Genomic DNA, 22,799 nt, shown 5'->3' on the forward strand with positions numbered 1-22,799 from the left:
ACGGAACAGAACTTAACAAGTGGAAAGAACATGTATGTCCATTTTACCTACACAAACAGCAGCTGTGGCATTCAGAGGTGTATGTGAGGCGTGATTGTCCTTAATGATCCCAGAGAGGAGTGGTAGGGTTAAGAATGCGGCTCTTGATGCCATGTGGAATGTTGAGGGGGAGATGTAGGGAGGTGCTGTAATGGAGTTCTCCATGGATTGCAGTGGGAGGCGAGCCCAGGATCATTGAACCTGTAGGACCACAAGAGTCTGCAGCATCTGTGTTTGCTGGTGGAGTAGCCCCATTATGTGCTGGAACTCCTTTTTTCTGCTGGGACTCATGGATTGTTCTCCTCTGCACTCTTTTCCTTCTCCAGGTTATCTGCAGTATTCACCTTCCAGGCCCTTTGCTCCCACTGGCTTGTAGGATCTCTCTGAAAATGTCATCCCAAGTTCTCTTCTTTCTCTTCCTTATCTGGCTCAGGCATTCCACCGGTTTGGGGAGAGAACCCCTTAAGGCTGCAATGGCAGCAACTACGATTAAAGCACACAGAGGTACTGTTGTCGATATAGTCACAGTGGAAGGTGCATGTTAAGATTCAGAGCTCCCTTGCCTTGCTCTCTTAAAGTTTATTAAACAAGATATGTTTATTGACACCTCTGCCAATAAGTGATTGCATCCTTGCTGAAAATGCAAAACTCAAGTCCACCTTAACTGTGGAACTGTAATTGGCACTTCTGTAATGCTCTTAAATTTTCCTAGTGTAGACTGACCCATAGAGATAGTAGCTGCTCCCACTAGGAGTCTCACCACACAGAACAGAGCACTGTTCAACATACCCCCAGTGATGCCTCTGCCCTCTGTATGGTTTATGAGAACTGAGGCCAAATACATGGGGTTTCTGAGCACGTGGGGCAACAATGCACAAGGAAAGAATTACAGGTGAAAACCTGGTTCTATTGACATTAATCTTAGTTTTACAACTGACTTCCATGGGGCCAGGATTTCACCCTGTAAACTTTTAAGCAGTGAAGGTTTTTTAGTAGTTGAAGAATATCATTTAAATCCTTTAAACAGTACCTGTGTCCTTTTCCTTATCCCTGCACCAACAAAACTAACAACAGAAAAGGAACTCTTGGCTTGATTACGTTATTCATTTGGCTTGATCTGTTTTTAGTTCTTTTTTTTTAAAGAACTCTACTGAATGTTCGTTTGGTTATTATTTTGGCCTGTCACAAATGTATCCAGTGTAGACTGTTACCTCTGCAGCCCCTTGTCACCAGGTTCATGTGGTGGTTTTTGTGTTTGAAAATCTCTAGCCTCCCTTAGAAAGACCCTCTGTGTCAAGGGGCTGACAAAGCTAATGAAAGCTCTTCCTGATCCCTTTGACATCTGTGAAATAGCTTCAGGAAAAGTCCATTTTCCTGGTGGCAGTAATTTTGGCTCCTGCAGTGGCTTCAGATTCTTATCGATCCACATGATGCTAAGTTTTATAAGGACCGTGTGATGCTAGGGATGATGACTGAGTTCCACTTTATTGTGAAACAGTCATCTTTCTTTGTGCTTGCATGCTGGTCCTGGAGAGGCCTTTCTTTGTAAACTTGATGTAAAGAGATCTTTGGTTTTTATTTGAATCAGATTAAAGCCCTTAAAGTCCACCCAGCTTTTTTCATTTAACACCATTATAGTAGATTCTGCTGTTACCAAGAAAACCACTTCTAAATGGCTGTCTGATTATATTTCTCACTGTTGTAGCCTGGCAAGCCTGCTGTTTTAAGGTCATGTTGAGACTTACTCTGTTTGTAGAGGTAATGCTTCAGCAACTAGCCTCAGACTTGCATTTTTACTGGTGTCTTGCAAAGTGGCCTCATTTCTTCTCTTCACATGTGTGAAGCTCTTGGGTGCATGTTTCTACTCAGGAATCCAAGTGCCGATTATCTATGTTAGAGAACCTATTCTTTTGCCTATCTTGTCCAAACTTTTCTGCTCCTTAGGGTTCTTTTCTGTTCAGATGTCTCTGTTATCCTTCTTCTGACAAATTTTAGGAGGTACTCTAGCCCAGTGCTTCTCAAACTATCTGATGTGGCGGACCGGCAGCTTTTTCCCCCCAGTGTGCCAGGGACCGGTACCGTATTTGCCAGGGACTGGTTCCATATTTGTGCCATATTATTATAGTTTTCACATAGGCACGTAGCACATCAGATCAGAAAAACTAACATTCTTCACTGTATTAATTGGAATGGGAGTGTGGCGTACATGCGGAGATGTTCAATGTATTTAAATGGGAAGACTGACTGAAAGGCTGTGTGTCTGTGCGGATAGTATAAAATGACTATTATTCATTTATGATCCAAGAAAATATTTGAACATTCATAGTAATATTAATTTATATCGGAAACAATATAATAAAATAAAAGTTGGCAGACATTTATTTTATTTTGTAAACAATACAATATTACAATACAAATAAAAAAAATTAAAATCAAACCAGCAAAGTCTTCTAACAAAGATATTATAAAAAAATTTATTAACACAATAATAGGCATATTAAAACCTTAACCTTTACTAATGTGAAAGGTGAGCTTGCTTCTTCTTTGTCAGTTTATCCAGTCGTGGTTCAATTGAAGACAGTGCCACACTCAATGGAGAATGACTATCCATACTATTCCTGTACTTTGTCTTAATGACATTTATGGTTGAAAAGCCAGTCTTGCAGAGGTATGTTGAAGGAAATGGGAGAAGAGTTTTCAGAGCAATTTCAGTAAGCTCAGGATATTCTGCTTTCACTTTTATCCAAAAGGAAGCAAGTGATGTTGTAATTTCGAAACTCATCTTCAATCTTTCGTCAGCAGCCAGCTCCAACAGTTTATCCTCCATAGCGACAGTTAAGTCATCTTTCAATGGAACAAATGGATTTTGGATCCATCCAGTCCCTTTCCGTGGATCTTTTTCTGCTGGAAAGTAAAACTCAAAACGTTCTGCCAAATTCGTCAAATGTTCACTGATTACATTTCGTAGAGATGTTACATCAAGGTCTTCACCTGCATTGGTGGTGATTGTCGCTAAGTTGTGAAACATCTCATAACAATCTCTTGACACTCCCATACTTTTAGCTTTTGTTTCTGTCCATCGATCTTGTCTGCCATTGTAAGACACGAAGCCATCCTTCTCTGCATGGAGGTGTTGAGATCATTAAAGATGGCAAAGGTACCAGCCAAATAAGCCAGCTTGGCTATCCAATCCACATCTTGGAACAATTGTGACCAATTTGGTTTTTTGTCCTGAAGAAACTCGGCAGGCTCGTTTTGGAGCTCAAATACTCTTGACAGGACTTTTCCCCTTGATAACCAACGTACATCGGCATGCAATAGGAGCTCCCATGTCATCACATAATGCAGCAAATAGTCTTGAATTTAAAGCATTTGCCTTTACATGGTTCACAATTTTTATGACCTCGCTGAACACACTGTTTACTTCTGTTGTAATTTGTTTTGTTGCAAGACTTTCTTGGTGAATGAAGGAAGCAGTGCGTCGCCTTGCATTCAGGTGCAAGCACCTTAATCTGGGTAACCATTCCAGAATGCCATGCTGTCATTGTGGCAGCGCCATCAGAACATACGCCTACACAAAACTTGAATCCAGCCCACATTTGTTAATGATGTAGTCGCTCACAGTCTTGAACGCTTCAGAACTAGTTTGTTTTTGTTGGTAGTAAAGCAGAAAACAAACTCTTCAAATCACCCTCATGTTCAAAGCGCACATACACCATCAGAATTGCCCTATTAACAACGTCTGTACATTCATCGCGCTGCAAAGAAAAGTACTTTGCTAATTTAATCTGTCCTATGAGCTGATCTTCCATATCGTGAGCCAGATCGTGAATTCATTGAGCTATAGTGTCATTTGAAAGTGGCACCAGAGCCACTTTCTTTGCTGCCAGCTCACCCAGCATTTCCATGCAGACATCTTTAATACGGCATATCACTAGTGCCTCACTGATTGTGTATGGCTTTTTAGCCTTAGCAATGCGAAATGCTACAAAGAAGCTCGCAAAGCAAAAGTATTTATGGGTGATACTTCAAAGATCTGTTTCTTTCGGCCTTTTAAATCAACATGCTTTCTTTCGAAGAACTCTTTCGGCTTTGAACTAATTTCATTATATTTTGTATTTAAATGCCTCTTGAGCTTTGATGGCTTCATTGTGTCGTTAGCCAACACATCGCCACAAATAACGCACTGCGGTTTTGGCACTCCACCATCATTCGTGGCTACAAAACAAACTGAATGTATGAGGAGTCATATTTCCGAGTAAAGCTAGTACGAATTCTTATTGTTGACAATACTTCAGTTTCATTTAGGTTGCCATCATCTGATTCAGAATTACTTACGTGTTCAGCAACCGGATGTCTCTGCTTGATAAAGATGTTGATTGCGCCTCGCTTCGCCATCTGTAAATTAGGCATAAAAATAATATCAATTCCATTACCCCAGGTATATACTTAATTTATGATATTAGGATGAAAGCCTAATAAATGCAGTGGGAATGCTTTTATTGAGAAATATGTGCGGGAGAACATTGATTAATAGGGTAAGTAATGTTAGGATAAGAAAATACAAATTTTAAAATTAGATTGCAAACAGGATAATAGGAAAGTTAAGATGGTTTGAACATATGGAAAGAATGAATAATGAATGTCAAAAATAACATTTACCTGTCTGAAAGATATGGAGTGAGAAAGCAAGGAATTTTGAGAACTTCCTGGCAGAAACACGTAGGTTTGATTCTAGAAGAGGGGAAGGCTGTATGAGAACGTGTATGAAATGATATATGGATATGGAGGAAGCAAGGATGTTATGCTCATACAAAGCACACAGGATCTTTTCAGTGGGAAAAGGCAGATACGCCGCATTTATTGAAAATACAACAGTTAGCATACGCTTTTCACACACACGCGCGCACAGAGAGAGAGAGTCCTTCCAATTGTTGTTTATAGTTACCAGTCTGTTGTAGCTCGAGTCAATTTAATGGCTGGTTAGATTGAGCATGCGTGAGGAGCTGGGCTCTGTCAGTCGCGATCCGATGCTCTGAGGCTGTGCGGGACTGAACCCAGAGTTCCATGGCAAAACACCCCAGCTTTATAGTTGTAAATTCCCATTTGAGTTCATGCATTTTGCAACGTCATCCTGTAATCATTAGTCCTTAAATGGTGTTAATCTTGGAGTTTTCTGCGCTTATCTTTTGATGGTTATTGTCGGGCTTCCCATCGTTATCTCCTATTTGTTGTCTCGCCTTCGGCTGTGCCTGTCTCACCTCTGAGGTCATCAGTGCTGCTAACATGTTTAGCATCCGATACAGTGGATGTTTTCTGATTGTCTCCTGGTCTTTCCAAGTCTCTTACTTTTTCTTTCAGAGTAGCAGCTGTGTTTAGTCTTTATCCGCAAAAAGAAATGGAGTACTTGTGGCACCTTAGAGATGAACAAATTTATTTGAGCATAAGCTTTCGTGAGCTACAGCTCACTTCATCAGATGCATGTACGGGGATTTTATAAACACAGAGAACATGAAAAAATGGGTGTTACCATACACGCTGTAACGAGAACGATCAAGTAAGGTGAGCTGTTACCAGCAGGAGAGGAAAAAAAAACCTTTTGTAGTGATAATCAAGGTGGGCCATTTCCAACAGTTGATAAGAACGTGAGAGGAACAGTTGGGGAGGGGGGAGCATAAACCATGGGGAAATAGTTTTACTTTGTGAAATGACACAATTTCCCCATGTTTTTTCTCCCCCCTCCCCCTCCCCAACTGTTCCTCTCACGTTCTTGTCAACTGCTGGAAATGGCCCACCTTGATTATCACTACAAAAGGTTTTTTTTTCCTCTCCTGCTGGTAACAGCTCACCTTACTTGATCGTTCTCGTTACAGCGTGTATGGTAACACCCATTGTTTCATGGTCTCTGTGTATATAAAATCCCCCTACTGTATTTTCCACTGCATTCATCTGATGAAGTGAGCTGTAGCTCATGAAAACTTATGCTCAAATAAATTTGTTCATCTCTAAGGTGCCACAAGTACTCCTTTTTCTTTTTTTCACTTTTTCTTGACCATCTGGACGTTTGTGATGGCATTCCCAGCTTATCTTTTCCTAATGTATTCATTTTCATTCACACAAACAGTCTCTCACAGAAACCTTCAAAGGTATACGGAGAGCAGTATTCAGCAGAATACATTGTAAATCAAGCCTTGCTAAATTTTATAACTAAAACAATTCACATTGGGGCTTCATGCCCTCAACATTAATCTATTTATCACAGACACAATACAAAATCCTGTCTCTTCCTAACTAAACTTTATAACACGTCCTAATGGTAGTGCATATTGGAAACAGGATCCCAGTCTCAGATGGTCATTCTTTTCTGTTATTCAAAAAGGGTGGCTGGCAGAATGAAATCAAAGTTTACTTCAATTCTTACAGTACAATTATAAAATCCTGCACCTACAAAGACTGTCTATTTGGCTTTAGGTGTGTGGTGCTCAATTGTCTCCATCTACTTCGTAAGGGCTATGGCATGATAGGATAGAAAATAATTATTAAAATTTATATTATTATTAGTACTTACATTCAACGATCAGTGGGTTTGGACGGGGTCCCAAATGACAAACGCGCAGAGATCCGCATGACACTCTTTATTCAACTTCTTGATGGTAACCGCCAGTGGGGCGGGGTCTTTATATGCGAAGGAGTGGGGTAAGCGTGCACTCGCACGTCTCATGCAAAACATGCTGTAGCACTATGGTATAATTATCAATATTATAATATGTGCTTCTGAAAACATATTTAATATTGTTGACTTTTATCAACTGATGATTATTCTTGGTGGCATTCCGGTGCCATTTTTAAATTATACTATTATTTCTGTCTTTCCTGGAAACTCGCCACGGACTGGCAGCCAATGGCTCGCGGTCCGGCACCAGTCCACAGACCACCACTTTGAGAAGATCTAGACCTCTTGTATTTTTCATGTTTAATCCTAAAAATGTTGCTTTTTCAATATATCTGTGTTTGTCTCCTGTTGCAGCTTGTGGATTTTTCTGTTGCATTTAGGATCTCTGGCCTTGTCAGTTTCTTCGAGTAGCAATCTATAGACAAACAGTTTTGAAGAAAAAAGTACTTTCTTCTATTAAGAGAAACTTACATGGATTAAGTCATTCATCCTCCATGTTTAGTTGGATTCTGTAGTTTTGTTTGTATCTTTCTCTTTTTGCACTTTGTTTTAACTCTTAATCTAGGAGTATTCTGAAAGGAAATTACTAGGTGCCTGGTTACATTGACATTAATGCTATGAGAGTTCTGCTTGACCTCTAGACCCATGACTGGTTATCCCTGGAGATGTCTTCAGAGAATGTGGTTTACTGAACCTCTCATCAAATTAAGAGTGTAATCCAAGTATATTTCATTTACTGTCTTCTGCATGTCAGATTATCAGAGGTGCAGATTATTCTTTCTGTATTAAGAATAAAGTTTAATACAGACTGTAAATGATGGGGGTGGGAGACTAAATCTCTTGGATCAGTAAATTGCTTATTAGGCAAACAAAATAAACATGTTCTGATTCCATTGGTAATACCAGGAATTCATATCTGTTTGGTAAAAGTTGGGTTCTCTTCCTGTTTCTTTAGGAACTCTAACTAAATGGAGATGCCAGACTTTTTGTTCTTTTTACTTCTAACTATATTTTAAGGTATTTTCTGGTTCAGCCAAATTTTTAATACTTGAGTATTTTTTTCAAGGATCTGCACCTGTAATAAATACTGTTTAATTTTAAATTGCGCTTTATAACGTATTTAAACAGTTTTATAGCAATCTTCAAGGGTATGTCTACCGTGTGGCCTTAGCCCATGCTTCTACATGTGTGTTTGCCCAAACCACCTTGCCATTCACATACACAGCACTCAAACAGGTGCTTATCTATATTTTGAATCCATGCTTGTTTGCAGGCTGGGAGTTTGTTTTAAGGCCTGAGCTGTGCTTTATCTCTTGCTGAACCCACCCTCTTTTCAGTGAGGACCCAGGCAATACTCTACTCAGTCCTCCAGTCCCTTTCTAAAGTTACTCTACAGGGTCTGACAAGTTTTCTCATAATTGACTGAAGAGGAATGTTAGTGTCTCAACACACAAAATCATGGGATATGCCCCCAAAGACATCTGGGTGAGTTTGGGCAGGAATAGGAAGGACACAGTAACACGGGTAGAGCTTTACTCTTGGAGCTGTAATTCTCTAGCCGAGGTAGACTACCCGAATGCTCAGACCCAGCTAACTGCAGTATAGACACACCCTAAAATGTATACATTAAGGCTTCATGAAACTTCATATGAGTTTACTTTTCTTAGATGCCATTGGAGTGTCAGCACTTCTGCTAAACTGAGGTCATCTGACAGTTGCTTAAATGTACAGCCAACCAATACGCTTTCTCACTAATTTGAAAAATGGCAGGTTTTGTGAAAACTGGTACTATTTAATTGTGAAGTATTTTATCTTCATTTTGAATTAATACAAGTGTACTTCTCATTCATTCCACAGCCTCACATCTATATTTGATCCACGTTATTGGTAAATGGACAGGAAATATAAATGTAACTTATCCTCCTCGTAATTTGCTTTTTTTAAAATACCAATAAGCCAGCTGACTCCTTGCTTTCTCCAAAATTAAAAAAAAAAAAAATCTTGCCGTCAGTTTCTAATTGAAGTTTTAGGCTGTAAAACAGGACTTTTATCTTTAGATACCACCTGCTGCAACAACTACTGAATAAATTGTGTTGCATCTGAGTGGGCATTTAAAGTGTATTTAAATTACAAATTTGTTCTTGACAGATCCCTCAGTGGTGTGTTGACTACATGCGGTCTTTACCTGGACCTAAGAGAGGTGTAGCTTGTACCCAGCCTAGGAGAGTAGCTGCAATGAGTGTGGCACAACGAGTTGCTGATGAAATGGATGTGATGTTGGGCCAGGAAGTTGGTTACTCGATTCGATTTGAAGATTGCAGTAGTGCAAAAACAATTCTGAAGTAAGTATTGTAACAGTCAACAAAAAGTGGACAATTGCCGATCTTGGGTAGCAGGCTTGTGCAGGGCCAAAGGTTTTGATTGGGAGTCTGGAGGTAGAAAGGTTGTGAGAGAGGAGAATGGGGAAAATCTGTGGGGACAGAGGGCTATGCCCAGGAAGAGTAGGGGAAAAGTGGAGCTTAAGCTCTGGGGGACCTGCAGATCTGGTGGTGGTGAAGTGAAAGGTGAAAGTAACTTGTCTTTCAAAAATCCTATCGTATACTGGAGATGAATTGTATACTAATGAATTGCATGAGGTTCATTAGAACAGGTGCTGTCTGGAGCTACTCTCCCAGTACAAACTCTGGGTTGTTCTACCATTGTGGGTCACAGGAACAGTCCCAGTCCCTCCTCGGTTTTCCAGCCAAGACATTATGCCCCTAAAACTCTCTTCTATATCCCCACTAACTCCTCTCATCTCCTTGGTTTCTGTATGCACATCTTGTAGAGCAGCAACTTTGGAGTTGAGGGGAATGAGCAATCATGTAAAGTGGAGCAGAGTGATAAAGTGGGATGCCTGTACTGAGACATTCGTGCATCGAGGGCTCCTTTTACACTGCTCCATGGCCTCCATGGTGCACTGAGGTTGCAGTAGTGGAGCCCCAAAAGTGCTGGTGTACTTAGACACACGCTGGGTTTTCCCTCACCTAGTCCTGTGCAGATTTGGAGTCTCTCCCCCTAGACTCATGGATATGCTTGCTAACGTCCCATCTCCTACAAGTCCCTCATCAGTTATGCTCCCTGGCTCACCATGGGCATGTGCAATGGTCAATTGGTCAGTCAAGCAAGTAGACTAGTAGTGTAAGGAAATAAAAGCTGCCCATCTGAGCAGTTCTGTCCATTAATTGCGGTAAGATTCAGCTTACTTGAATAAGGAGGCACTGATCTATATATTTCAAAATTCACCTGTAGCTATGAAATTATATGAAATCCAGAGAAAATTATATGAAATCCAGAGTTATGGGGGCTAAGGTTGTTAGCTTGAGCAGGTGTGTAAAACACTGGAAGAGGCCCACTTATTATCTTTGCCTGAGTTGCAAGCCACGTTCAGGTAGTTCATTACCAAAACAACCCAGAGTATTTCCAGATATGAATAGTGTGATTCCAATGTGTATCAAAGCAAATGTCAAAAACTTTCACAAAAAGACCCCTTCCCACCAAAGAATAGCCAATGGCTCACCTAGAATGTGGAAGACCAGGCAGGAAGGACTTGAACCTGGGTCTTCCACATTACAGGGGTGTTCCTTAATCATCAGGCTATTGACCCAGTCATTTTCTCTCTCTCTCTCCTGTTGGAGCTGTTCCATTTTGTGTAAAAAATTCATTGAGCCAGATAGAGAGATGATAGCCTGGTGGTTAGTGCCCTCATTTATGATGTGGGAAGTGCAGGGTAAGTCACTGTTACAAACTTCATTAAAAGCTGTAGTGTGGACAGGGCCTAAAGATGATTTCTGTGTTGACTTTGAAGAGAAAAATACTTAGGGGTTTTCTTTTTTTTTAGCTGAATTATCTATTTACACTACTGGTGCATATGCTAAAAAACCTGTGATGGCAGAATGAAGCATAAATTTGTTTTTAGACTCTGGTCATTATGCTGTTAACATTCATATTTGCTTTCAGAGGGATAGCCATGTTAGTCTGTCAGCAAAAACAATGAGGAGTCTTTGCGGCACCTTAGAGACTAACAAATGTATTTGGGCATAAGCTTTTGTGGGCTAAAACCCACTTCATCAGATGCCTGGAGTGAAAAATACAGTAGGCAGGTATATATGTTACAGCATGTGAAAAGATAGGCGTTGCCTCACCAGGTGGGGGGGCAGTGCTAACGAGTGTACTTCAAACACAGTGGATGTAGCCTATTCCCAACAGTTGACAAGAAAGGGTGAATATCAACAAAGGGAAAATTACTTTTTGCAGTGACCCAGCCACTCCCAGTTTTTATTCAAGCCTAATTTGATGGCGTCAAGTTTGCAAATTAATTCCAGTTCTGCAGTTTCTCGTTGAAGTCTTTAACACCATCAAATTAGGCCTGAATAAAAACTGGGAGTGGCTGGGTCACTACAAAAAGTAATTTTCGCTTTGTTGATATTCACCCTTTCTTGTCAACTGTTGGGAATATTCTACATACACTCTGTTTGAATTAGCCTAGTTAGCCCTTATCCCCCACTTGGTGAAGCAACTCCCATCTTTTCATGTGCTGTAATATATATATACCTGCCTACTTTATTTTTTCTCTCCAGGCATCTGAGGAAGTGGGTTTTAGCCCACAAAAGCTTATGCTTCCCAAAATTTATGAGTCTCTAAGGTGCCACAAAGACTCCTTGTTGGTTTTTATTCATATTGGGGTAACACAGTCCTAAACGTGAAGATTTCTCTTGAACTGTTTGCTTTAGGAAGATAGTCATTGTCCCAAAGAATTTTTAATCTAAGATTACATACAAGTGAGTTGTAGCAAACAATAGGAGGGAATGGGGTGTGGAAGATGAGGGTAAAAGTAATAAAATTAAGTGGACGCATAGGATAATACTATGCAAAATTGCGCTTTTTTAAAAATAGAAATCCTTATCAAACTACAACTCGTTAAGCTTTAGCTCTTGTTGTACCCAATTCTCTTGATTAAAAATGTGACCCTGGGCCTCACAGCCTTTTTTTTTTTTTTTTTTAAATTGCACCTTCCTGTGAACATTTAGCCTGGGTGGTGCTGTTTGGGGGAGGGATGGGGAAGATAGAAACTGTAGTGAGTGAGAAGGAATTGTACTGTGAAAAGTTTCTACACAGCTGATACTTCAGTATTAATTTGGAATATTTAAAATATTGTTTGTCCTCAGGTATATGACTGATGGTATGTTACTTCGTGAAGCTATGAATGACCCTTTGCTGGAGCGCTATGGTGTTATAATTCTTGACGAGGCCCATGAAAGAACATTGGCTACTGATATTTTGATGGGAGTTCTGAAAGAGGTTGTAAGGCAAAGATCTGACTTGAAGGTCAGTAGCAATTATGCTTTGTAGAAGCCAGTATATACTCAGGAAGCACGGAAGTATAAAAAAAATTCTGAGTATGGATTTCACTATGCTTACTAATAGATTTGTTAATAAGGGTCATATTTACCTTCTAATAAATATATGGGCTTCTATTCTCTTTAGTGGAAGCCATGTAAATATAAAAGTAGTTTGTTATAAAACTGTTTTCCTAACGTTTCTTTCAACATATTAAACAAAAGAGAACTTTTCCCACAAATGCTTATTGGTTGAGTGGACCACTAAAGCAAGGAAATTTGGAATGAAATCTTCAATTTGATCCTTAAATCATACATTTTAAGTTAAGTTTCTCACTGTCTGTGTATTAAGTATAAAGTTCTGTAGATTCTTGATGTTAACTTTGAAGTAATGCTGTTTTCCCTCTAACTTACAGGTTATCGTTATGAGTGCTACTCTAGATGCTGGCAAATTCCAGATTTATTTTGATAATTGTCCTCTCCTAACTATCCCTGGTCGTACCCATCCTGTGGAGATTTTCTATACTCCAGAGCCAGAGAGGGATTACCTTGAGGCGGCTATTCGAACAGTAATCCAGATTCACATGTGTGAAGAAGAGGAGGGAGATCTTCTACTCTTTCTTACTGGACAAGAGGTATCTGTTGTATTCTTCATTGTAGGAGCTAGATTCAGAAGCTTATACATGTGAAGGGTTTAGTTTTACATTCATGTTTTATTCCCTGACTTTCAAATGTGGAATTGATTGATTAAAAAAACAGATTTTGGGGAGTGAGGCAGGAGATAAATGTTGGGCTGACTCTATATGATATGAAAGATGTTTGTTAAAACAAAATTACTAAGATTATTTAAGGGCCAAGCTTTTCTATGTAGAAACCTAAAATTAGGTTCCTAGGCTCATATTTAGGACCTAAATAACTTGAAATTGAAAAGTGCTGATCACCCAGTAGCTCCTATTTACTTGGATGGGAGCCTCTGGGTATTCTGCACTTTTGAAAATCAGATTGACTATTTATTTATGTTCCTAGATCCATTTTTTTGGAACTTAAACTTTATATTCTTGTTTAAAAAAAAAATTGGCTCTGATAGATACAGAAATGTGTGTGTATTTGTGAGACTTAATTTTTTAAGTAGCTTTGAGAAACAGGTGGGGATATCTTGATAACTATAAATAACCAGAGTGGTATTTCTGAGGAGATTGTCACTGTACTGATACTTTGGAGCATGAGCTTTCAGACAGAGTAGAACTGAAAATACAAACTATTTCACTATTCACCAGATCCTTGCTAGAATGCGGGATTTGGGATCCATGCGCGGATCCAGGCACAATTAAATTACAGGAACTCCTCACGTAGTCATTCCGGTTAACGTTGTTACGTTGCTGATTAATTAGGGAACATGCTAGTTTAAAGTTGTGCAATGCTCCCTTCTAACTTTGTTTGGCAGCCGCCTGCTTTGTCCACTGCTTGCAGGAAGAGCAGACCGTTGCAGCTAGCTGGTAGGGGCTTGGAACCAGGGTGGACCAGCAGCCCCCCTAGCAGCTCCCCTAAGTTCCCTGTGCAGCAGCTGCCTAGAAGGCTGTCAATTGCCGGCAGTTCAGCTGTCCCTCGCCCACTGCCATGTGCTGCTCCCCAAGCCTTCTGCTTGCTGTGCGGGGGGGAGGGAGGGTGCAGGGGGAAGAAGGAGGCTAATGTCAGGGTGTCTCCCTGCACCCCTCTTACCCCATCTTCCATAGAGCAGGGGGGACACGCGACAGTCCTGGAGGGAGCTTCCTGGTCTCGGCTTGCTGATCTACTTAACAAGGCAGCATACTTAAAGGGGAAATGCACATAATCTCTCTCTCTCTCTGCCCTCCCTCCTTTCCTGCTGCCTTGTAGAGTGTGAGAGTTAACCCTTGAGGGCTCAGCCAACTACTAGTTCATCATTTAGCAGTAAGGCATTCCTTGGGAAATATCCCACCCTCTGACTTCACCACCTCAACCAAGCCTCACAATCATCATTACATTGTTTTGTGTGTGTGTGTATTATAATATAATACCATCTTTTGTCTGGTGAAAAACATTTCCCTGGAACCTAACCCTCCCATTTACATTAATTCGTATGGGGAAATTGGGTTCGTTTAACTTCGTTTTACTTAAAGTCGCATTTTTCAGGAACATAACTACAATGTTAAGTGAGGAGTTCCTGTAGTTAAATTTGGGATCCATGGCTGTGACCGCGTTATATGTGAATTTGCTCTATATAGACGCGTGTTCTAGCGAGGGTCTGGTGTATATAAAGTGAGGATTTAGGTTTTTCAAAGTTTTAAAATTCTGTCTTCTCTTGTTTAAACTTAACTGTTTTTCCGACATCCTTTTGTGCCAGCCAGGACGGTGGGTGTAAGTGTCCCTCCCTGTAATTAAGAAATGCGGGTGGGGGAGGAGGTGAGGAGATGAAAGTTGTGTTATGAAAGTGACTGGCTGGATTAATGTCCTCAAAATCTTGTGTTCTGCAGAGGGTGAGATAGTGTTCTTGCTGGTTGAACTGGGTTTTTTGGTACATATTGTGACATTACCTAGGGTACAGTCTTGACAGCTAAAGTCTGTGTCCCCTCAATTCTCCAACCTGGGGTGCCTTTTACACTGCTTTGCTGTGAGAGCAACCACTTCTGGTCTGCTGTCGCACAGCCTACACCATGTAAATTACTCCCAGCTATACAGTATGAATGCTACGGCCAGACGCTCTCTTGAATTACACTGCAAAGCAACACCTGCAAATTCCCAGCCCCAGACTTTCCCCCAGAAATGTGCATCTTGTACTGCCCAGCACCTTCCTGGACAATACAAGCTCATATAAAGTTTGCCATTTCTTTAGTAGAAAATGATATACACAAATTCTGTTATCCCAAATGAAGCTTCCCTGCCACTTCAATCTAAATGCACACTAGTTTAGATAAAATAAGTTTATTAACTACAGAAAGATAGATTTTAAGTGATTACGAGTAATGAGGCATAAAAGTCAGAATTGGTTACAAAGAAATAAAAGGTAAAACATGGCTAATACCTAATTTAATAAGCTAAACGAATTCAAAAGGTTTCTCTCACCACTTTTCAGCAGTCTTATGAGTTGAATTCCTTTCAACTAGGACCCCCTCCCCCAGTTCATTGTCCTTCAGGTGGCAACGATGCTGTGGGCAGAAAGAATGGGACAGGTATTTTTGGGGTGTCTGTTTTCCTGCCTTATAGTTCTTTTTCTTTGAAAATCATCTCCAGCTGAAGTTCAGGAGACAAAGTCTGTGGAGATGGGAACCTCCAGCAGTTTCTTTGCCAAGATGTAAATTTCTTGCTCACACGCTTTTTCCTGCCAAAGAATGGCCACTTGACCAAATGATAGTCCATTTGAGCTTGTTGACCCCTGACCTTCTGTTTCTGAGAGAGCGGTTTGTTGCTTTTTTTTTTTTTTTTTTTTTTTTTGCAGCCTTGGAATATGTCTCAGTAATATCCTACAGCAGAATCTTATAATTTTACATTCACTGTTGCCATTCAGATTTTACCAGGATAAAAAATCAGCAAATTATGAGTTTTCAGATGATACCTCACAAGGCATACATTGTACTAAATTTATCATAGTCTTGTAGAAGGGGTGAACATATAGATACAGTCACACACATCTTCTTTGCAAACTTCCACAACCTTCTCTGATGAGCTTAGTTTAGTGTCAGGGACATACTACTGAAGGTAATGGCTGGCTTTCACACAGGTGGCTCCTTATCTTGCTCAGCATCCTTTTACCAACACCTGATTTCCTTGGTCCTGTTTCTTCCCCACTGCTTGTCTGTTTGGTTTGTCCTGCAGGTAGGCCCTTTGAAGAAAGTGCTTTTAAGGAGCACAGAATAATTCAGTTTCTTGAAGTAGTCTAATGTGTTGCTCACAATATGACTATTGAGAAACCTGGTACAGATAATTTACTTGGATGCTCAACATTCACAGGCCTCTCCTTGGATAGTCTTGCCAGTCATACAGATTTAGTTGTGCTTTTCTCCAGAAGATTCAAAAGACTTACATGATATAATGGCTTCTGGCAGCTCTGAAGGGACCAAGATAGTGACTGCCAGTGCAGAAGCAGATCTTCTCGTGCCCTTTCCTGCCTAGATTCTCCCTCTGAGATCCTGCTCCTAGATCAGTGGAGGTGAATAGAGCAGTTCAAGACATAATCTGTCAATTTTTCTGACTCGGATAATCTGTTCCTCAATCTCACAAGGCTGTGGATGATGTACAGAGTGACCTTGAGAGGGGAGATTTATTCTGAGCAGGTCACTGTGAGGAATGATTTTCACATCTTGATGAAGTGAGCCGCTTGAACCTTTTATCTGACACATCTTTGCAGAAGAAGTCCATGCTGTAATTCGGTACGTTAGAAGCAGAGTGGACTTCACTGCTAAAAAAAAAAAAAAAGCCTCTCACTTCCTCAAGGCTCTTTCATTGCTAAATTAGTGGGTTCACGTCCTTGTCCCCACTCAGATTCCAGTGTCTAATTTAGCCAGGAAAACAGCCCTTCTCCTGTGCATCGACTTTTGACCCTTAAGTTCCTGATGAACTGAAACACAGAAGCGTCTCTAAAAAGGTGAACTCCAAATGTTTGGGGTTTTTTTCATTAGAAATTTGCATTATGACTGATCTGAAAGACTAGTGGAGAACTAGTGAAATGGTGACATCACAAGAGTGAAGAGAGTGAAAGCCAATTGAGAGGGAAAGGAATTCTTAGATTAACACTTTTAACATCTTTAACTTAACTGATTTAATATCTTTAATAAAGGAAGCCTTTATTATAGATTCAGTACATTTGCCCTATTAATGTGTTAGAGCTCACAAAAAGTACCCCTGAAACCTCCGAGAATCCTTCAGCAAGATCAGGGGAAGAGTAAACTTGACATTTCTGATATCTGAGGTAAAACCAAGCAGAAAAAAGTAAAGATACAAAAATTGAAGGTTTATTTATACTTCATAAAGAAACCAAAAAAGGGCTAAAGCTCAGCTTTAGAAATTGAAAGGTAGGTCGCCACTAAGGCGGTGTTCTGAATGTTCCAGGGCCTCGGTTTAGACAGCTGTCAAATCAGTCTATGTAGCCAGTGCGTGGGTGCAGTGGCTACAGAAGCTGGAGTCTGAGGATGTTGTAGATCAGCGATTCTCAGCCTGTGGTCTGCAAAAAAACTTAGACTGAAAACTTACTGAAGAGAATTCAACTATATACAGACAGTAGATTTACAAAGGGGGTCTGCACCTCAGTTTGAAATTTCCAAAGGGGTCTGCAAATGAAAAAAGATTGAAAACCACTGCTGTAGATCACTTGATAAACACAGGAGCCGTAGCAAAAGTGCTGCCCTCAGATAATGTTCCCTCTATTTTTTTATGTCCACGTGCAGAATGAATTTTGTTATGTGCACCAATATGGAGGTGAAATGGAATGGAAATGCTTTTAGTTTCACAGGAATCATTACTAGGCCAACTCCTATTAAGTGCTTTCATGAATGATCTGGAAGTAAATATAAAATCACTGTTGATAAAATTCATGGATGACCCAAAGATTGGCAGAGTGGTAAGTAATAATGAGGCCAGTCCAGTTCAGACAGAGCAGTCTGGATCAGTTGGTAATCTGAGCCCAGTCACATAAAGTGTGTTTTAGTACAGCCAGATGCAAAGTTATATTTCTAGGAACAAGGAATGTACACCACATATACAGAACCGGGCACTGTATCCCGAAAAACAGTGACTCTGAAAAGGATTTACAGGTCATAGTGGACAAGCAACTGAACATGAGCACCCAGTGTGATGCAAGAGCTAATGCAATTCTTCCTTATATAAATGGAAGTAGTGACTAGGGATGAGGATGTGATTTTTACCTTGTATATAGTATTGGTGAGACAGATATTAGAATACTGCATACAGTTTTAGTGTCAACATTTTAAAACGGATTGTGGAAAAACTGCATAGAGTGCAGAAAAGAGCCACAAAAATGCTTCAAAGGTTAGAGAAAATGCCTTCCAGTGAGAGACTAAAAGAACATCTTTTTATTTCATCAAAAAAGGATTGAGAAATGACTTGATTAGTGTATAGGAACCTTCATGGATATAGGAAAATACTGAGTGCTGACAAGCTCTTTAATTTAGCAGAGAAAGAAAATAAGAACCAGTGACTAAAAACTTGAAGGCAGACAAATTCAAATTAGAAATCACTTTCAGTTTAAGAGTGAGGTGATTTAACTGTTAGAACAGACTACGAAGGGAAGCAGTGGTTTCTCCATCTCTTGATGTGTTCAGAATTGGCTGTCTTTCTGGAAGGTGTGCTTAGTCAGATGCAAGTTACTGGGTTCGATAAAGGGGTAACTGGGTAAAATAGTCTGGTATGAAGAGGTCAGTCTAGATTATTTGATTTGTTCCTTCTGGCCTTAAAATCTATAGATCTGTTGTTGTAGTTTCAGTATGAATGGATAGTCAGGAAGGAATTGAACTAAGTTAAGGAAGTGGCCTTGCATACCAACTCAGCAAGAGTATTCCCTTTCTGGGCTTGGTGAAAGATAGTAGGGACAAAAAGGCATAAGTTGAGATGGAGACAGCATTAGTCAGTGTGTTCAAGTGTGAAAAGGAAATGTTGTCAGGACAAGAGTCTTCTCTGTTTACGCATGAGTGTTCTGACATAAATAACTTGGGTTTAGGCTAGGGAAAAATTCCTGAATGCCTAAACATATTGGGATATGTTCACCCCCATTGTTGACACAGCAATCCTTTATTACATACAAGTGCTGAGCCTTGTTTCTGTGATTGCCATGATAGTCTTCCCCTCCCACATGCATCTTCCCACAGAGGAGAGTTTTTGGTTTTTTTTCTGAGCCAGTATTCAAGCTAACTACTGCATTAATATAGCTCAGTAGCCTGTTAGGTGGGGTGAGGGAAACAATGACTTACCACCTTGCCTTTTATTTGGGCAAGACAAAAGAGGTTGTTTCCATCGTTCTACAAGAAAGAAACACACACACACACACACACACACAATTAATTTTGAGGACAGAATTGGCAGTGCCGAAGTACCTATGGCCCGGTGGTGTGAATTGTCTACCAGGGGATAACTGTGCCTTTCAGCCTTATAGTTAAAAGGGTTGTTTTTGATGCTAATACAAATCCCCTTCTATCACCCATTCACTGAGGCCAGGTCTGCACTACATACCTGTATCGGTATAACTGTGTCACTCAAGGGTGTAAAAAAATCCACGCCCCTGATCTATGTAGTTATACTGATCTAACTTCCCATGTAGACAGCACTACATTGGTGAGAGAGCTTCTCCTGCTCTCTACACACAGTTGTAGCGCTGTACATGAAGACAAGCCATGACTGTTACACTTCAACATATAAACACCTGTCCCTTCCAACCCTCTCCAATATGGAGTACCTCTTAGTCAGTCAGTCCTCAAGTATTCTCCTCTTTCCCCACAGGATGTAAACCTTCCTTGTGCCTTGGGCTGATCAGTTGCCTCTTGTTTCCATCAATATGTATCAATAGTGTTCACTTTATATTTGATAAATACAGCTCTTCTGTTACAAAGGGAAGAAAAGCTAATCATTCCTGACTAGGCAGAGACATACCATCTTACTAGAACATGCTAGATGTCTTGGTTACGAAGGACAAAAGTTAGTTGATGTAGCGAGTATATTGCTTATCAATCCACTTCTGTTCCTTTTTGCCTTTTCCTTTCTCTATCTGCTTCATGACATGTTGCCAAGGAGACAGTTACTCTATTGTAAGTTTTGTCTCTCTTCTCCATCTCTGGCTCCCTCCTTCCATCAAAGAACTCTTTTGCATAAAAGGTAACAGTCCATTCTATGGAGAATAACCAAATGACATTTTTAAGGTTTGCATTAAGGTAAACCCATATTCTAGCAGAGCAGTAATTCTGCTCTGTAGTTGAACCTCACTAACCGTTTAAAACATGATGATTCTGAGTGTTCTAAAATACACATGCTTACTTAGACATGCTTAGATTTTCTTGAAATTTGGTGTACATCCTGGGAATGTGGGTAGGATTAGTGCTCCAAATATGGGGTCATTTGAGCAAAGGGTTCCTGATTTAGTCCCCCTAAAAATCAACTGATTACTTTTAATGTTGTTTTGCATATTTGGGAATCAGGCTATGGCTGTAATCCTACCCAAACTAATCTCACATGTTCAGAATTTCTCGTCTAGTGCCTGGCACTCACTGCCCCTTTGGGGAAGCAATATTTTCAAAGCTATTCTGGGTAAAGTTTAGAACTCAAGGTTAGGTTAAGTCTCCGTCATGAGCCAGAACGAAATGTGCATATGCTGCAAAACTAGGGCTCGTTTTGAGCTAGAACATTTGTCAGCCGTGTGCTGTCAAATAGCTAAGTGACTCCAGGTGATATACTGTGGCCGTTGAACCTGAGCAACACCTTTGTACTCTGAGTTCAAGTCCTACGTATGGCAACGGGCAGAAAACGGGACACTGGCTGTTCATTGTCTGCTTTCTTTGGGAGGTTTTGCCCTCATTTGAGTTGATATTTTAAAGTGCTCTAAAGTCATAGGCTCTGATTTTACTAGTCAAGGAATTTAACATTAGAGAGAAAATAAAAGATTCTAATAAGCAGTTAAGTGAATGTAATCATGACTTGTGATCCTCAGCTGTTTCCTGAACAATGGGACTGAGTATGATCAAAAGAAAGTAAGTTGCTTGGCATTTTGGTAAGGGATTAACTGTGCCCCTAACGTGAGCTGATCATAACATTATCAGATTCTTAACTTTTTTGGTGCTGCTAAGGAATATTGGGGTTGGAGCAGTGAGGAGGAATATGGGCGTGAGGGGAATATTGAAGCAGTGCAGGAGTTGTGGGGGCTTAGGAGGATGCAAGGCAGGGAGTCTCCACCTCTGTCCCTTATTAGCATAAGGAATCATGCAAACACTGTTCTTGAAAACCCAGTTCAGTGATTAGAGCTTTGACAAAGAACAGGGTTTCCAAAAAAAGTAAGTTTTTTGAGTCCTCAGTGGAATAAGGAATTGTCCTCAAAAGGACCGCTGCTCTTTGAGAGCTCAGATATACTGACATAGCAGAATCATAATGGGGAAAGTCAGATATTCTTGGGGGAAAGTGGAGCCATCTATGCCCTCCTCATCCACCACAATTTCTCTCCACAGCTGCTTAACCAAGGGAAGGAACTCAAGGGCTCCTTATTCTTCCAGTGCTCCCTGATCAGGGGAAAGAACCCAGAACTCCCTCCTTTCTGCATGCTGTCTTGAGCAGCATGAAAGGAACACCAACCTCATCCTTCACTCTTTTGCTTCTACTGGAAAAGAGGAGGTCGAGCAGTGGAAGTGTGTGGTGAGGAAAAGATGTGATTAGAGCTGTGCAAGGAGGAATGTCCTGGGGGGCTACAGCTGGGCTGCTCAAACCCTCCATTTTTCTTTCCTCTTCACAACACATTCCCACTGACTCCATGCCAGTCCGTGCACTAGTCCTATATTTTCTGCTCAGCTCCTCCATTCTTGGGGCCCTGACTGATGCTTGTTCCTCTCTGGGAAAGTGCGCTGAGAAGTGAGGACTGGACTGTGCTGGACAGGCAGAGAGATGAGATGATTCAGGGGCAGTGAAAGGACTACCATGCTGCCAGTGCCCTTTGTAGTTGATTACGTCATTGGTAAGGAGCCAGAGACAGTGGAATGGGGGAGTTGGGCTGTGGAACATGGGAGTACTAAGAAGTTACTTTTTTAAAAAAAATTAGAAGAAAATTAGCTGCCTAAAAACTTTAATGTAGAATTAAGGATGCCCAGTACTGCTTCATTGCCTTTCTAGGGCTTGAAGTTCCTCTACTCTCCAAAAAACAGAAATAAAAAGACTAGAAGTACATGCAACCCCTGCTACACATCCTTAATTCTGCCCTTTCAGTGATGCCTCAACATCCCAATAACACCACTCTACCCTTGCAACTTCTATGGATCCCTCTGGGAACAGAGCACCTGAGTATGTAGGGCAAAGTAACACCTTCTCTATGCTAAGGCAGAACTTGGGTTTAGCTCATGTGTAGCAGACAGGAGCTGCCTACAGTTACTGAGCTTGCCCCATGCAAACTGGCTGCTGGCTTGCGGATTTTATCTATTTGCTTTCACTTAACCCTCATTAAGCTGTGGAGACCCCTCATGGATGCTACCACAGTGTTTATAATCCTATGGCAAAAAGACACCCTTGTGTGCCTCTGACACAACCTACAGATCTTAGTGCTGAAATGAAGCATATTTGATCTATCAAATTACTTGGGCACCTTTCCTTATATCGTAGTGACAACTTTGTCAATGTGCTCCAACTAATCGTTCCACCATTCAATATAGCTACTGCACCAGCACTGAACTCAACAGGAGTGCATGCAAATAAATGCTGGAATTCAAATTTGTGAAACATAACACAAGCAATGGTGCCTTCTTAGTCCTTCTTGTCTGCTTATCATGGCATTACCTTAGTGAGCCATTCCAAACAGCTTTCTTCAACCCCAGAAGGCAGAATTAAGGTTGCATTGTGGGTTTGGTGAGTGCCCTAACTTTAAGGTTTGAGCATAGCTGAACTAGACAATCTAGAAGGGCACGAGGCACCACTGGGCTACCTTAACTCTGTTAACTGCGCTTTTGGGCAGATAACACTACAATCTTTGAACAAAGATTATGTATTCTTTTGTGTGT

The 22,799-nt window shown here is 40.7% G+C and overlaps 1 protein-coding gene across 1 annotated transcript in view; it reads left to right on the forward strand.

Annotated features, from left to right (window-relative positions):
* DHX15 (DEAH-box helicase 15) overlaps window positions 1-22,799 on the forward strand; it is a 68,171-nt gene that overhangs the window by 9,768 nt on the left and 35,604 nt on the right. The window contains exons 3-5 of the mRNA XM_048848706.2: window positions 8,861-9,054; window positions 11,920-12,079; window positions 12,507-12,725. Coding sequence (XP_048704663.1) covers window positions 8,861-9,054; window positions 11,920-12,079; window positions 12,507-12,725 — 573 coding nt within the window. The remainder of the gene's footprint in view (window positions 1-8,860; window positions 9,055-11,919; window positions 12,080-12,506; window positions 12,726-22,799) is intronic.

The sequence above is a fragment of the Caretta caretta genome, chromosome 4, assembly GCF_965140235.1.
Source record: "Caretta caretta isolate rCarCar2 chromosome 4, rCarCar1.hap1, whole genome shotgun sequence".
Classification (NCBI taxonomy): Eukaryota; Metazoa; Chordata; order Testudines; family Cheloniidae; genus Caretta; species Caretta caretta.